We start from the raw sequence: 14,412 nt of genomic DNA on the forward strand, positions 1-14,412 counted from the left end.
GAGGAGGATGGCAGACGCCTGCTCTGAGTTCTCCTGGAAGCGCTTGGACCCTGCCAGTCCCTCCTCTGCTGGTCTTGCTGCTGATACTGAGGAGTAGTGTTAGTGTGAAGACCAACCTAGGTCTTTGAAATGTTTAAATCACTTCGTGTGTGTTATCTCATAAATACCTTCTGACGCAGGAGCAAACAGACTGTCCGTTTGTGCTGCGAGAGGCACCCCCACAGTCACATTCATCGTACCTTCGGGTCAGAGCTTTAAAGAATGTTCCAGTCTGAGTTCCCTTGAGTCGGGTGTTGTCCCTGGATGAGTGATGAGAAGGGCCTTAGGAAGGGCCCCACCATAGCTGTGAGCACAGATACTGCCCTCAGGGTTCTCTAGTCGCTGTAGTTGGGGTGCCAAGGAGTGTTGTGTGGTGGGGGTGGGGGACCCCTGCTGCAGAATCTGCCTTTCAGGACGGATACTGCCGTGGCCCGCAGTGATGGGGAGTGGCTGGGGGCAGTGCCGCGCAACTTCACTGGCACTGCCTCCCACCCCCCGCGCGGGCCTGAGCCACAGTGGGGAACTTGGGGCTCTGGGGCCCGTGAGGACCCGTGTCTTGGTGTCAGCCGAGCGCCTTTCTGGAGCCTGTGGTCCTGCTGCTGCATGCACAGGACGACCGTGTGAGCAGGTCGACTGTGGCACACAGTGCCCCCTGGCACCGTGCGTGCTGCCCAGGCTGACCGAGACTGCACCGCTTCCTCTCCTCCTCATGCGAGTGTGCTGGCCCTTTCTGACAGTGGGGAGCAGCTGCAGAGGACCCTGCAGCCCGTGGTGTATTTTGGTGGACTCTGGCGGACGCACTCACGCTATGTCAGACATGCAGCCTGACCCTGAATGGTTCTTCTCTCGTTACCAGGTGCTCGTGCATGGGAGAGGCCGGGGCCTGGCGGGAGCCATGGGCCGGGGCCGCCTGATGCCCAACAAGCAGAACCTGCGGGTGGTGGAATGCAAGCCTCAGCCCTGCGTTGTGTCTGTGGAGGGGCTCTCCTCGTCCACCACCGACGCCCAGCTGAAGAGCCTGCTGACGTCGGTGGGGCCCATCCAGGTGGGCCACCCTGTGCCTTCGGTCTGTGCCCTCTGTCTTGCCCTCCCAAGACTCAGTTCTTTAAAGCCCCTGAGAAGAAAGCTGAATGTTTTACCATTGTGCACGCTTGGTACCAGAACTTTTTGCCTGAGGGTTAGAGTGTTTGGAGTTTTTCAGGTGCTCAGAAACTTCATGAACTGTTTATTCCAGCTGAACAAATTATCCTTTGAAATCCTGAAATTATCCTTGAATTCTTGAGGAGTGGCTTGTCTGTTATCAGACACGTTAAGCTTGTATCCACAGAGAGCTCTTCTTGGACAGCCTGTCATAGAACGGGTTAACCTGCAGGAACACAGCTGGCGTCAGAGAGCTTACGATGCTTTTAAAAATACAGGTCTCCTGAGTTGGAGATTCTCCAACCTATGGTAGTTGAAAACCTGGGATCAGATCACAGTTGAGGAGTGAGCCTGGGACCCCAGGCTGGGCTGGGGTGGAGTGGGGTGGGTGGCGAGTCCAGGCTTGCCCTGGGCCCTGCTCCTGGCTGGCTCCCAGCCCGGGTCGGGGCGGGAGGTGGTGGTGCTCTTGCTCTCCACGTGTGACCCCAGTCGGTCTGGGCTGTGCTCCTGCCCCGCGGTCCCGATGATTCTCCTGTGCGTCCTTGAGAGTGAGCCTGCGCTCAGGGTCAGCGCGTGATGGCAGAGCCGTTGCTGCTCAGCGCTGCGCGACTAACCTGCAGAAGTCGGAGTTTGAGTGCTGCGTTCTGGGGGCCATTTTCCCATTTGCCTTTTTTTCTTTCTCCTGTTCTGGAAAGAAGGATTAGAGATCATTGTGTTAAAGTTTAATGGAGGCCACTTTGTTAAAGCAGAGCAAAACTAATACTGGGTATTTAAAGGCTTCTTTTTATTAGAGAAGAAGACGGGAAGATAAGAGTGGTTACATCAGGTGCCCTTAGAATGCTGCTGGAAGGAGTCCCCAAGGGTGAGGAATTCAGCAGCTGCCCAGGAGGGCCTGTGGGCCATCCCCAGGGTCCCAAGGAGCCAGCACCCCTCTGTCCTTGCCAGTCTTAGTCCCGAGGGATGGTGTTGAGGGGCGTCCACAGGTCTGTAAGCACTGAGATCACACAGTGCTGACGTAACAAAGGTTGCCAGCATTAGATAGCTGAAGACCAATGTTGGTAAGTTTAAATTGTGAGAAGATGCTTATAACAAGACTTGCATGTGGTTTAACTGTAAATACCCTTCAAGGCGGGTGGTGAGGAGGTCCAGGCCTCCTGGCTGCGGGAGAGGCAGACGTGAGGCCTCTGGTGGGCTGGGCTGTGGCGCCACCTGGCGCCCGCGTGCCCTGAGAGCAGGCGGTGTCTGCACCCAGAAGGCCCTGCCCGGTGCCCACCAGCAGGGCTGTGGGAGGAACCGGAAAGAAGGGCCTGTCTGCCTGTCCACCACGCCAGGGGTCCTGCTCGTAGGGAAGGGACAGGCAGTCTGGGGTGGAGTGAGACTGCGGTGGCTGGCTTAACGTTGGGGGTCGTGGTTGGGGGCTCCGTGGACAGGTGAGCCTCGTCAGCTGCCGGGCCTTCTAGGATGTGGTGGGGCCGCGGGCGTCGGGCGTCGAGAAGGCTTCCGTCTCGGTCCCGAGTTTGCTATTTCCTGGAGTGCAGCTTCCCAGCCGAGGACTTCCCCCAGGCACCGCACAGTAGTGCACATTTCGTCTCCGCCTCTGCCTCTGCTCTGGAGTTACCGCGGAGGTGGGGTGAAAGAGACACGGGTCCCCGGGCGCTGCAGAGGGAAAGCGTGTGCCCTCAGAAGGAGGCCTGTCTTCCCTGCGTGAGGTCTCTGGGGTCACTTCAGGCCGCCAGTGCGGCTGTTACGGGGCACAGGCACAGGGGAAGCCCTTGTTCTGGGGGTATCTTGGGTTACCTGGTGAGGAGGAGCCCCTTAGAGCCATCGTGTGAGGTAGGATTGTGCTGAAGCATCTCACCTCCTGTGAGGAGCCCTCCTGCCTGCCTTGTCTGGTTTTGACGGATCAGGAGCGTCTGGGGTGACCTGGAGGAAGTCGGGATCTCAGTGGAAGCAGTTCAGTTATTTTGGAGTTGAGGACGTTTGGGGAAGAAAACGCTAGGTGTAGTTAAATGTTGCTGTTCAGTCGCCCAGTCGTGTCCGACTCTTTGTGACACATGGACTGCAGCACGCCAGGCCTCGCTGTCCCTCACCGACTCCCGGAGCTTGCTCAGACTCATGTCCATTGAGTCAGTGATGCCATCCAAACATCTCATCCTCTGTCGTCCCCTTCTCCTCCTGCCTTCAGTCTTTCTCAGCATCAGGGTCTTTTCTAGTGAGTCAGTTCTTCACATCAGGTGGCCAGAGTATTGGCGCTTCAGCCTCAGCATCAGTCCTTCCAGTGACTATTTAAGAGAAATGTAGATATTCCCAAAACTGATGTTTTGAGCTTTAAAGAAGACAGGCGTGGCCACATGATCTGAAGATTGTTAACCGGAGGCTGACACGCACAGTTCTGAAAACACTGTTGTAAATAATTCTCCCGAAAAAGAGGATTCCAGGCAGAGTGCATGGTAACCCAAGGGCTGTTATCTGTAGGGTAAGTTTGTACAAGATGAGAGTGGAAGGGGAGCCTCAGAGTGTCTCTTAACTGTGTCAGAGCAGAAGGGACAGCACTTACGCTGTGGGTGAGAGGAAGCCCAGACATTGGAATTGAGGAAAAGACACAGACTCGGCGTCAAAAAAGACCACATCTCGTGTAAACGTGAAGAGGAAGCAGCGTGTGATGGAGTGGTCTGAGACGCCAGAGTCGCTGTTGCAAACACCCCATCACCAGCAAGAGGGTCGGGTGACCTGCGTCCAGAATGAAGAGGGCGGTGCCCCTGCACTCCAGCCCAGCCGCGGGCCCTGGGGAAGAGAGCTGGAGTCGGGGCAGGCCCGCCGCCTGGCACGCCCCAGGCCTGCCGTGTGAGAAGGGGGTTCCCCAGGTGCCCCTGGGGCCTGGCCGCCCAGGGGCCGCTGTCACTATAAATCTGATGGCTTATACCTGGGGCTCTGTTTGAGCATTTTTGTGTGTGTCTAAAACACCGAATATCAGCGTCAGTTTTGGCTTCAGTCGGTTCCCGAAGGCACTGGGAACCGTTGGCCAGAGTAGGGAGAGTAGTGTAGGTGATTTTCAGGACTGCGGGTTCACTGCAGAGTCCCCCCAGCGTGGTCGTTTATTCAAGCACACAGACACCAACGCAGGCTCTTCCTAGAAAGAGGGGGAGCTTTCCCTGAACAGGGAAAAGAGACCCAGAACGGTGAGGACAGTTTTCTGGACTTTAACTGCCCGCTGCCCCTGCAGTGCTTATGGCAGCTCGTCCAGGGGCCTGAGCGGGGCCACTGAGCCCACGTGCAGGAAGCCGCCCCGGGAGGGCGTCGTGGCTTGTGTTCTGCTGTTCACAGTAGCGCAGGTGTTCTCGGGAATCGTCTGCAGGTGTCTTGTCTCTGAGAAATGACAAGTATATCTGGGTGAGGTGGGCAAGTGAGCCTGTCCCCATGGGCCAGTCAGAGAGTGTAGAGAGGAGACAGAGTTTACCTCTCAGTTTGTTCTGGGTAAACTAAAGTGCTTACTTATTTGGAAATGGGCTGCTGATTTGCAGGATGTATTTTCAGAGTGGAAGCTGGTGATTATCATGCATGCCCTTTAGTTTATAGTCTACGGGATCTTCTTGTATCTTCCCAATAGAGGGATCGCTAGTATTTGTCACTTTGGTAGGTCAGAAATGGTTAAATATTCAGTTTTGGCAGTGTATTAATGTTTTATCTGAAAATAGCCTCTGTATTTTGAAAAAAAAAGAAAAGGTGCAGAAATGTCAATAAGGGGAGGAAAAACAGATTTTAAGACGGTGTTCTTACTGCTTATGTTGACTGTTGAGAAGCAGCTCACGCCGGTGATTTAAGAATTTCATTGAAAGTTTACGCTCTTTTGATTGATACTTTTTCAATTAAATTGAGCTTTAAACCAGGTAGATACAGATAAACAAATCTTACCTCAGATGCCATTTTATATGATAAGTGGTAAACAGGAAGCGTCATGTTTCACTCCACATTGTGAAGTCACCCAGAGGAAATACAGCCTCAACATTCTTTTTCTCAGAAGAAGAGCATGGTGTTTTCAAAATCTAGATTGCATCTGTGAGTCGTAGAGTGCGGATAATTATCTGTGCCATCGTAACAAATTAGTCTTCCTTGTCTGTTCCTAGTTGAGTGATTTTTGTAGCTTTCGACAGAATAAGTCTAGTAAGCTGTGGTTCTTGTGTTGAGAACTGCCGTGATGTTGGCAGCAGTTGGCACGAAGCTGTGCTCGGCATCCTTGAGTGCTGCAGCCGCATGGCGGGAGTGGGGACCTGGGTCAGGAGGCGGGCCTGGCGGGGTGTCTGCTGCAATGCGGGGCTGTTCTCATGACCGGAGGATAGCTCCTACCACGCTCCCCTCAGGGCTCCGCGGGTCACGGGACAGCCCGGCGTTTCCTCTTGCCTCTTCCCTTCGGGGGCAGCTCTAGAGTGTCAGCAGTTGGAGATGGTTGGAGGAAAAGACAGAGAGCGGGTGTGTGCTGAAAGCTGGGGCCGGCAGGTGTCTGTCAAGTAATGCAAGTGGGATTTCAGAGGCCAGGAAAGCTGTGTGCTGCCGGTGTGTCCCAGAGAAACTAATATTGAGCTTTTCTTGTCCAGCTTTACTTGGAGAAGGAAATGGCAACCCGCTCCAGTACTCTTGTCTGGAGAATCCCATGGACAAAGGAGCCTGGCGGGCTACAGTCCATGGGGTCGCAAAGAGTCGGACACGACTGAGCGACTTCACTTTGTCCAGTGAACTTAGTGATCAGTGAAATTATCAAGAAAATTCTTGTGCTTCTGGGTTTTGTATCTGACAGAAGAGGTGAATCTGCTGTTTGCTGAGCTGGCGTCAAGAGGGCCTGCCGGTGGCTGCCCTGCACCCGGCGTCCTGGGCCTGCTGCCAGTCAGGGTTGCCTGGCGGCGTGCCGGGCGACCTGACTGCCCTCCGCGCGGCCGGTATGAAGCTCAGCGCCACGCCAGCTGGGCACTGGAGACTGTTTCTGTGTAAGTGCCGGAGAGCAGCTTTTGGGAAAGCGTTTCCTTAGTACTCTGCTCACCGTGCTTACTCGTGGGGTGCTGTGTTTATGAGAGTTGGGGGCGCCTGTTCTGTTACACAACGTGGCTTTCTCAATGTGTTTCAGAGAATTGATGTTTTGGCTAGGTACTTCTGTTGGAGGTCTTTGAACAAGTGCTCTAAAACGAAACCGCCACATGTGTAAACTCTTGTCAAGGGTGGTGTCTTGCTGCTGGTTATGTTTCTGGCTGCTGCACTTCACTGGGCAGAAGCCCAGACACAGCAGATGGCTCTCAGTTGCTGAGTCCTTGCTGCTTCCTCGGGTCGGGTCCTCCAGGGAGCAAGGTCTCTGCCACCCCCCACCCCACTGGGCACTTTGCTCACTGCCCCAGAGACATGTGGCCAGTCACGAAAATGCTTGAGAAGGGTCAGACTCTGGAGAGTGGGCTGGCTGAGAAATCCGAGTCCTCCTTCGGCGTGTCCCTCCCAAATCCTAGAGTGCTCTGTTGGAGCACAGAGCTCCTCTCATCCTTGGGGCAGGTGTGAGGACCATCTGTCCGTTCACGGTCCTGGCACTGGTGGTCTCGCTAGACAGATCTGTCCACTCCACGCACGCCTCTGGTCTTCACTTGGGAGAGTAGCCTCGGAAATGGTGTTTCACATCCTAGGATTTAATTTAAGGTGCCGCTTCATGCTCCCCGACATTTTAAAGTGCAGAGTGTGAGCAGACAGAGCTGAGGGCTGCCCCGGTCCCAGCCGCGCCCCCTGGCAGCCCCGCTCTGCGTGAGGACCTGGGTCTGCCCCAGCGGTCCTCGGGGGAGCGCCGCCCCTCCGCCCTGAGCCCCTGGCCCACCTCGTCCCTCCTGTGTGAGTGGGGCCCGGGGAACGTCGCCTAAGGGGAAGGAAGTCTCCGAGGGTGGGCGCCTGCCTTAGGCCTGCGTGAGCAAGTGGAGGGAAGGAGGGCAGCTGGCGAGCAAATGAAGGAGGGTCTTTACACCTGGCCTGGAGGGTGCTGAGTGCTGCTTAGGGCCGGGGCGTGGGGCTGTTTCGACGGGGAGCTTGAAGTACTAGTTTGTGTCAGGGACCTGCGGTCCGCCTGGACTGGAACCTCGTGTTAACCCCGACGGACCAGCGTGCGCGTCACACCCTATGCCGCGGTGTCGCGTGATGCACAGCCCCGCTCTGACACGCTTCTGTCCTCTTCCTGCAGAGCTTGCAGATGCTCCCCCAGCAGCGGAAAGCCATAGCCAAGTTCAAGGAGCCAGCCCATGCGTTGGCGTTCCAGCAGAAGTTCCACAGGTAGCGTGGAGTCCCTGGGGCCAGACGAGGGTGGGTCGGCTGCAGGACGCGGTGCGGAGCGTGCCGTGGGCGGTCCCACGGGGCAGGGGGCTTCACGTGTGTGCCGTGTGCCCTCCCGCAGGCACATGATAGACCTGTCCCACATCAACGTGGCCCTGATTGTCGAGTGACCTCCGCGGACGGGCTGACCGGGACGCCGCACACACACTGTGGAACTCCTCCGGAGCTGCGCGCAGAGGCCCCACGAGCCGAGTCTCTCCATCCACAGCCCTGCCAGGCCGTTGTCCGAGACGCCCTACGGCCCGGGGTCGATTCCAGAAGAGCTGGACTTGAGGGACGTGGCAGACTCGCGTCGCCGTTAGAGCGCTCAGGCTCTGTTGCCACCACAGAGAACTGCAGTTCCGTTTTCTTTCGTTTTCCAAGTGCTTACAATGCATGTAGACGTTGTTGTTTGTGATCTCACTGTATGACCGATCCCAGTGACTTAGTCAGGAGAGACCATCACCGTCACAGATGCTCAGTATTTTTCACAGCAAAGAATATTTGATAATGGTTGCACTTATCTTCAGTGCAGGCTAGACGAGTGTGTTTCTCACCCAGCTTCACTTGCGTTCCTTTCTCAGAAGGCCCTCCAGGGCATTTGTGAAAACGTAGAGGCAAATTCGGGTGGCGATATCCTGGGAAGCAGGGTGTGCGGGTGGCTGGGAGTGGTGCCAATTGTGCAGCAGATTCTGCTTCTTGTAAATATTCCCAGAGCGCCAGCCCAGTTCCAGAGGGAATGCCCCTTTCTACACTCTGCCCAAACACCATGGAGAAGCTGGTGGGCACTGGCGTGAGCCCCCGGACTAAGCGCAGGTTTTGGGGCCCCGCTAGGTGAGGGTAGGCCAGCTGGAAGCTTGAAAGGACCTGTTTGGTTTTTTCCTCTTTTTAGACACAGCCCCAAGAGGCATAGTCATGTCACCAGCTCTGTGATACATATGTGACTGTTGGGAAGCCTGGTTATCATTGCTGTGACGAGCGTTTTCTTTTCTGAAGGCCCTTTGAGCAGGGGCCTTTGAGCAGGGGCTGCACTGTCCTTGAGCGGAGCCCGGAGCAGGGGGCTGCTTGCTCGGGCGTGTGGGCGGGCGGCTGCAGAACTTGGGGTAGCTTCATGCAGGTGAGACGCTTGCACCCCGTAAAGTCATCTTCAGTGAAATCCGTTGTGGGCAGACGATGGCAGAAGTCCTTACTGTATTTGTGCTCGTGAAGGAGTCTCACTGTTGGGATTTTCTAACATGGGCCTGAACTACTGGGGCAGGTGATAACTGGGGCGTACTCAGACTTTTTAGCTGAATTTTATACGTAAGATTTCCTGTCACGTTTATTAGTAGAATTAAGGGAAACAGACGCCTGTGCTGGTTAGCGCAGCGAGGACCCTCAGCAGGGCACCCCTTTCTCAGCTTTCTCGTGGGGAGCTGAGACACAGGTCATGTGATCTTGTATCTTCTTGTTTTCACAGTTGAAATTTTATCTTTTTCAAATTAAGTCACCAGAACTGCAGGGGAGTGTTGAGACCCGCGAGCCTCTGTAGCGCTGACTCCACAGTGCGCCACGTGCTAGGAGGGAGCCTGCAACGTGAAGGTGGGTGCTCATGGCCGCTGCTCAGAGGCTGCAATTCCAGGAAGCGGTAGGCACTGGTAGAACACCCTCGATCACCTGTCGCTGGGGGCGCCTGGCGCGTGCCCCCACCCCCCCTCCCCGCCCGTCTTCACGAGTAGATGCAGGTGTGTTCACACGAGCATGGCTCGTGTGGCTCAACCACAGCGAGCTGGGTTGAAGGGGCAAGTGGGGTACTGCAGGCGCCATGCAGCGGGGTCCAGGCCACCTCCCCCTCAGGCGGCAGGAGGCTCACAGTTAAGGGACTTGTTCAGGGCTTGATGACGCAGTGAAATGAGCCTGCCGATTTTACCGCTTTTTGAAATAGTCTAAGTGTGCTATGACTTTGAAGCTAAAAATCTGCCCGTTGTCTCCATAACGTAGCTAGGCACCCTTTTTTCTAGTTAGTGATAATAAACGAATCCTATTTGGGCACCTTGTTCACGGCTACCCTAAGGGCTGCTTTTGTGTTGTCTGAGCCCAATATGGTGCCCCGGGACACGTGTGCGTCTGTAACTGTCTGCACACACCCGGAACATGCTTTCTCTGGATAGAACATTCTTGAACGGCCATCGGCCAAGTCCGCCAGGCCTTCCGTCAAGGCCTGGTTAGAGAGGCTCCCCGTGGTCGCCTCCTGACACGCTGGGCCCGTGGGCACGGGCTGTCAGTGCCGGCCAGGCCTGGGGACGCAGCCTCGGTTTCCTTGAGGAAACTGGGAAAGGAAGGAAGCAGAATTAGAAAGGAGCACTATTCCCGCCTCGCGCAGTGCAGTGCAACCAGACCACCGCACGATGAACCCCCTGGGAAGATCTGTTGCAACCATTATCTTTGTTCTTTATTTATCATGCATTTAAAGTGAGATGCAGAAGCAGTTAACACACTATGTAAATATGGACGTTTTAAAATTAAATCGTTATGGGAAATGCTTTCAGTTCAGCAACATCGTAGCTATTTGTTAGTTCTTTTGTGTTGTCTTATCAAAGTTTAATGGATACAGTTCCATAATGTTGATGTGTTTGTGTGTATATTCGATTTTTATAAAGATGGTAGTAAGTCAATACATTTATCCTGATCTGTGTATTATTTGTTCACAAATTCAAGAAGCCAGTAAATATCATTATATCTCATAAGGTAAAGACTTTAGCGATTATGTGGAGCTCAGGTACCCTTTCTTTTCGTATTATCTTGTTTTGATTTTAATGCTGTAATATAAGTTCACTTAGCTACTTACTGAGCTAACCTTGCATTTCCGTTGGTCTGTCCATATCTGTTAAGTCTTACGTGATATCCTTCTAAGGGAGAAATACCAGCTCTTTTTTCCGAAAGCAATGTTGAGGGTTCCGCCCTTTCTGGCCGGGCAGCACCCTCAGCAGGGCCTGTGCCCTCTCTGCACCGGGGGTGGGGGGTGGGGCGGGGAGGGGGGCGGGGGGACTTCATCGTAACTATTTCTGACTGGGGTCTTCTCATGATTTGTAAAAGGTCCTAGATGAACAATTGTTTGTGCTTAGTTCTGTAGAGTTTCTGAATTGTGACAGAGCTTTAGATCCTGCACTCGGGGATCTTTTTTTTTTTTAAGGGCGTTTTGCTAAATGATGCAAGCAGACTTTGTTGCTGGAGGGAGGCTGGGAGAGGTGACCAGGGTGAAGAAGGACAGGACGGAGTGCAGGGAGGTAGAGCATGCAGGGCTGGCCAGGAGCCTGGTCCTGACGCCCGGCGCTGAGGAGGAGGCAGCTGGGGTGGGCGGGCGGGTGGTGGTCACAGCGACGCCCCGCCAGGGCCGCGCGCTTTGCGTGCAGCGGACCGCCGAGCTGGTGGACGAGAGGAGGCCCGGCTGGCGGATCTGATGGTAGACGAGACTTAGGGCCAGGTTGTTCTGAGAGCCTGTCACTTCTTTCCTTTTTTTTTTTTTTGACTCTTTTGTAGTTTTTGTTGTTTGTTTTCTGCTTTTTATTTTTTAATTTCTCTGTTGTTTAATTGAAGGTAAGCTCAGTGTGCTTATGGACCATTGACTGCCAGGGACCCTGATGAGGACAGTCAGGTTTTGGTTGAGGTCTGTGTGCAGAGCGCCTAGAGCCACGCATGGGGTGTGGAGCCCCCGAGCCCCCTAGCTTCTGGCCCCCAGTCCCTGGAGTGGCAGCGTGCCCCCCGGCCGCACCCCACCGGGAGCCCTGCTTCTGCAGACCACACTGCCGCCTTCTGCAGACCATGCCCCAGCCTGGACCCCATCCCAGCCCCCCACCGCAGCCCAGCTCCTTTGTCTCTGAGTGGGTGGGGTGCTTGAAAGGCATGGTTGACTTTTTTACAGGTTTTTCTAAGTGACGGTATTCTGAAAGGGGATTAACTAACTGAAGGGGTGGATGATACAAAATGGGACCAGGAGACACCCCTGTCCTCTTGGAGGAAGCCATAGGAATTACATCCGTTACAGGGAGAATGTAGATGTTCTCCTGTACTTAATGAGCATTTAAATTAGCCTTTTCACCTCTTTTTAAATCATGTGAATGATGTGTTGTTTTGGACATCAGTAAATATGAACTCTGCAAAGGCAGTGAGCCTTGACTTATTATTAAATCCTAAGGATTTTGTGTAAGGTTTTTTTGCAACCTGTTTAATTTTCCTCATTTAAAGGGCCCATGGTTCTGTGTCCTGGAACCAAGCAACCCTCTGATTCATATTGGATCCCGGGTATACCTGCTGGTAGCGTTTGGTGGGGAAGGGTCTTTGGTTTTACACGTGTGAAAAACCTGCTCTTTTTAGAAAATGTGCAAAAAATCTTACGTCTCTTTTCTGTGCTGTATTTTGGTAGGAAGTCTTTCATTAAGATGAGGAGGCAGTACAGGCGTTTCTAGTGAGAACTTGCTTCTTGCTCTCACTTCTCACCAACTAAAATGTAAAAAGGCCTTCATGTCGGCGCTTTAGTTTACTGATTTTGAAAGGTATGTAGAAGAATACAGGCCTTTGAAAAGAAACATGATTGTAGTCTTTGAATTTTAATACTTTCCACAGAATGGACAAACAGATGTACTGTTTTAATATATTCTGTATTTAGTAATTTAATATACTCTAGAAAGTAGACCTCTTGACATTCTTCTAGCATGATTTTCTTTTAAACTGTTTTTCATTTTAAGGGCACGTAATGGAACCTGATTTTTAAAGGACTGTTTAAGTTCTGTGCTCTCTGCAGTATTGTCTCAGGATATATAATTTATGTTTTTAAAGCAACATTTATATGACACACATTTATAGCTATTGACGGAAGAGCAAATAACCACTTGTTTTGATAACTCAGCTTTGCTTTTCACAGGCGTGGGATCCAGAATTGTTTTTTCCTCTGTGAGGATTTTAACTCTAAGGCTTTAATTCTGCTGTTTAATTTTCAGGTTCACCAGCAACACAGCCTGAAATCTGATTTGTTTTTTTTCCTTTTCATTTCTGAGCTGGTTCTCTTTGCTGGACTTCCTGTCTGGTCTCACTCCTGCTGCTGAGAGTCTGGGCCCCATCAGCCAGGCCTCCTGCACACCCCTTCCTCCCCTCGGGGTTCCCTGCTAAGCCCACCCCCACCGTCCCCACAAGCATGCCCTTCTCTCACTTGCGTTGCTGGCTGACCGTTCTCTCCTCCTGCTGCCGCCTCCGGTGACTCTGTCCTGGCCGCTGTGTCCCGTGTTGGCGTTGAGAATTCCACTCAGCTGTCGCGAGTCCCCTGTGCTGCGTCGTCTCACCCTTTGCTTTGACAGGTCTGACTCCCCATTTGTTCCCGCAGGTCTCCGGCTGGCAGAGTAACCTCTGGGTTCTGTTGTTTGCAGGCGCTGCGCGGAGGCCGGCCCGCGCCCGGGCACTCACCAGCCCTCTGTTCCTCCCTCTCCTTTTGCAGGACCTCTCTTGCGTGGGTCAGTGTTAGTGGTAGCGCGCTCTTCTTCCGCTGGGAGGCGACGGCCCGTCGGGCTCTGTCGCGCTCTGGCTGGCTGTGACCCTTCCTAAGCGTATTGCTAAGTGCTGCGAGCTGGCCTGGGCCGGCTCGGCACGGCGTCTGCAGCTGTGTTTGTGGGGCGCACACTGGGATTGAGGAATCAAGAGCTAAGCGAGTTGCTTTCTTCTGGGTGATCTGCTCCGTGTCTCCACCCAGCGCACCACTCGCACGTTTGCGGGCGGGGATGGTGCCTTGTTTTACCCCGTTTTCCACTTTGCGCTAATCGCTGTGACAGCTTTATCAGGAATATGTGTGAAGAACCGTTGTGACATAGTTGGAAAAAATGTATTCTGTGTGTGTCATCTATGTGATTCCATGCCAAGAAATGTGTTTTGAACTGTATTGTAATTCGAGAGATGTGTTAATAAATACCTTGCACTTTCTGCTTTTGTCCGTAGCTTTTATTCCCTCTCCCACTCGGGTTCGGTCCGTCCCACGTCTTCCCCACCGGGACCATCCCTCAGTGGACGGGGGTTGTCCTGAGGCCCCCCAGGCCCACCCGCTGTGGTCAGCTCTTGCCCTGAACAGGTGTCCAGCCAGTGGCCAACGGAAGGTCAGGCGACCGACTTGCTCCCAGTCCAGGTCTCATGAGGCGACAGTGACCAAGCAGGCAGGTCACTGCGTTTCGTCAGCCGGAAGTGGGAGACGTCCATCCTCCTTTTAAATGTTGTGGAGCATCAGAGCTAATCTGTAGCGTTTTTCAGAGGAAGTCGGTGATCGTGACACCGAGAGTGGGGAAGGTCACTTGCCGTCGCCCGCTGACTCCCTGCTTCTGTCACGAGAAGCGGCATGCGCCCATGTGCCTGCGCTGCGTGGCCGTCGCCCGCTGACTCCCTGCTTCTTTCACGAGAAGCGGCACGCGCCCATGTGCCTGCGCTGCGTGCCCGCCCTCCAGTTCAGGCGCCCATGGCCCTTCCCAAGTTGCTGCAAACTGCTCATAACCCATGGTCTTTAAATACTTTAAAAATAAAGCGCCCCTCAAAAAACATCGCTAAAGGAAAAGCTTGAGGAAAAAAACCCAGAGGTCCCCCCGCCCAACACCGTCGCTCCCCCCGCGCTGTACAGGCTGGGACTGGGCTGCAGCCGCACCTACCTGCCTCACTAAGGACAGAAGGGAGACCTGTCCCTAAAGGTAGCCTGAATCTCAGCGCCGTTCTCCCCAAGGTACGGGTGAGAACGCGCCCAGGTTTCAGGTAAGGAAGAAAGGTGGGAGAAGAGGCTGGTTTGCGGGAACACAGATGAAGAGGAAAGAGTCCACCTGAACAAAGTCCAAGATCCCGGTGGGGGCGCAGGTGGGCGAGGGTGCAGGTGGGCGAGGAGGGCAGCGGTTTGGACGGAGAACA

The 14,412-nt window shown here is 54.0% G+C and overlaps 1 protein-coding gene across 15 annotated transcripts in view; it reads left to right on the forward strand.

The window, feature by feature from the left end:
- Window positions 1-13,452, forward strand: part of RBM33 (RNA binding motif protein 33) — a 110,642-nt gene extending 97,190 nt beyond the window's left edge. For all 15 annotated transcript variants that reach the window (XM_070788472.1, XM_070788477.1, XM_070788470.1 and 12 more), the window contains 3 exons: window positions 896-1,084; window positions 7,379-7,467; window positions 7,589-13,452. In XM_070788472.1, coding sequence (XP_070644573.1) covers window positions 896-1,084; window positions 7,379-7,467; window positions 7,589-7,637 — 327 coding nt within the window. In that variant the 3' untranslated portion in view covers window positions 7,638-13,452. The remainder of the gene's footprint in view (window positions 1-895; window positions 1,085-7,378; window positions 7,468-7,588) is intronic.
- The last annotated feature ends 960 nt before the right edge of the window (window positions 13,453-14,412 follow it).

The sequence above is a fragment of the Bos indicus genome, chromosome 4 (assembly GCF_029378745.1).
Source record: "Bos indicus isolate NIAB-ARS_2022 breed Sahiwal x Tharparkar chromosome 4, NIAB-ARS_B.indTharparkar_mat_pri_1.0, whole genome shotgun sequence".
In the NCBI taxonomy this organism is placed as follows: Eukaryota; Metazoa; Chordata; class Mammalia; order Artiodactyla; family Bovidae; genus Bos; species Bos indicus.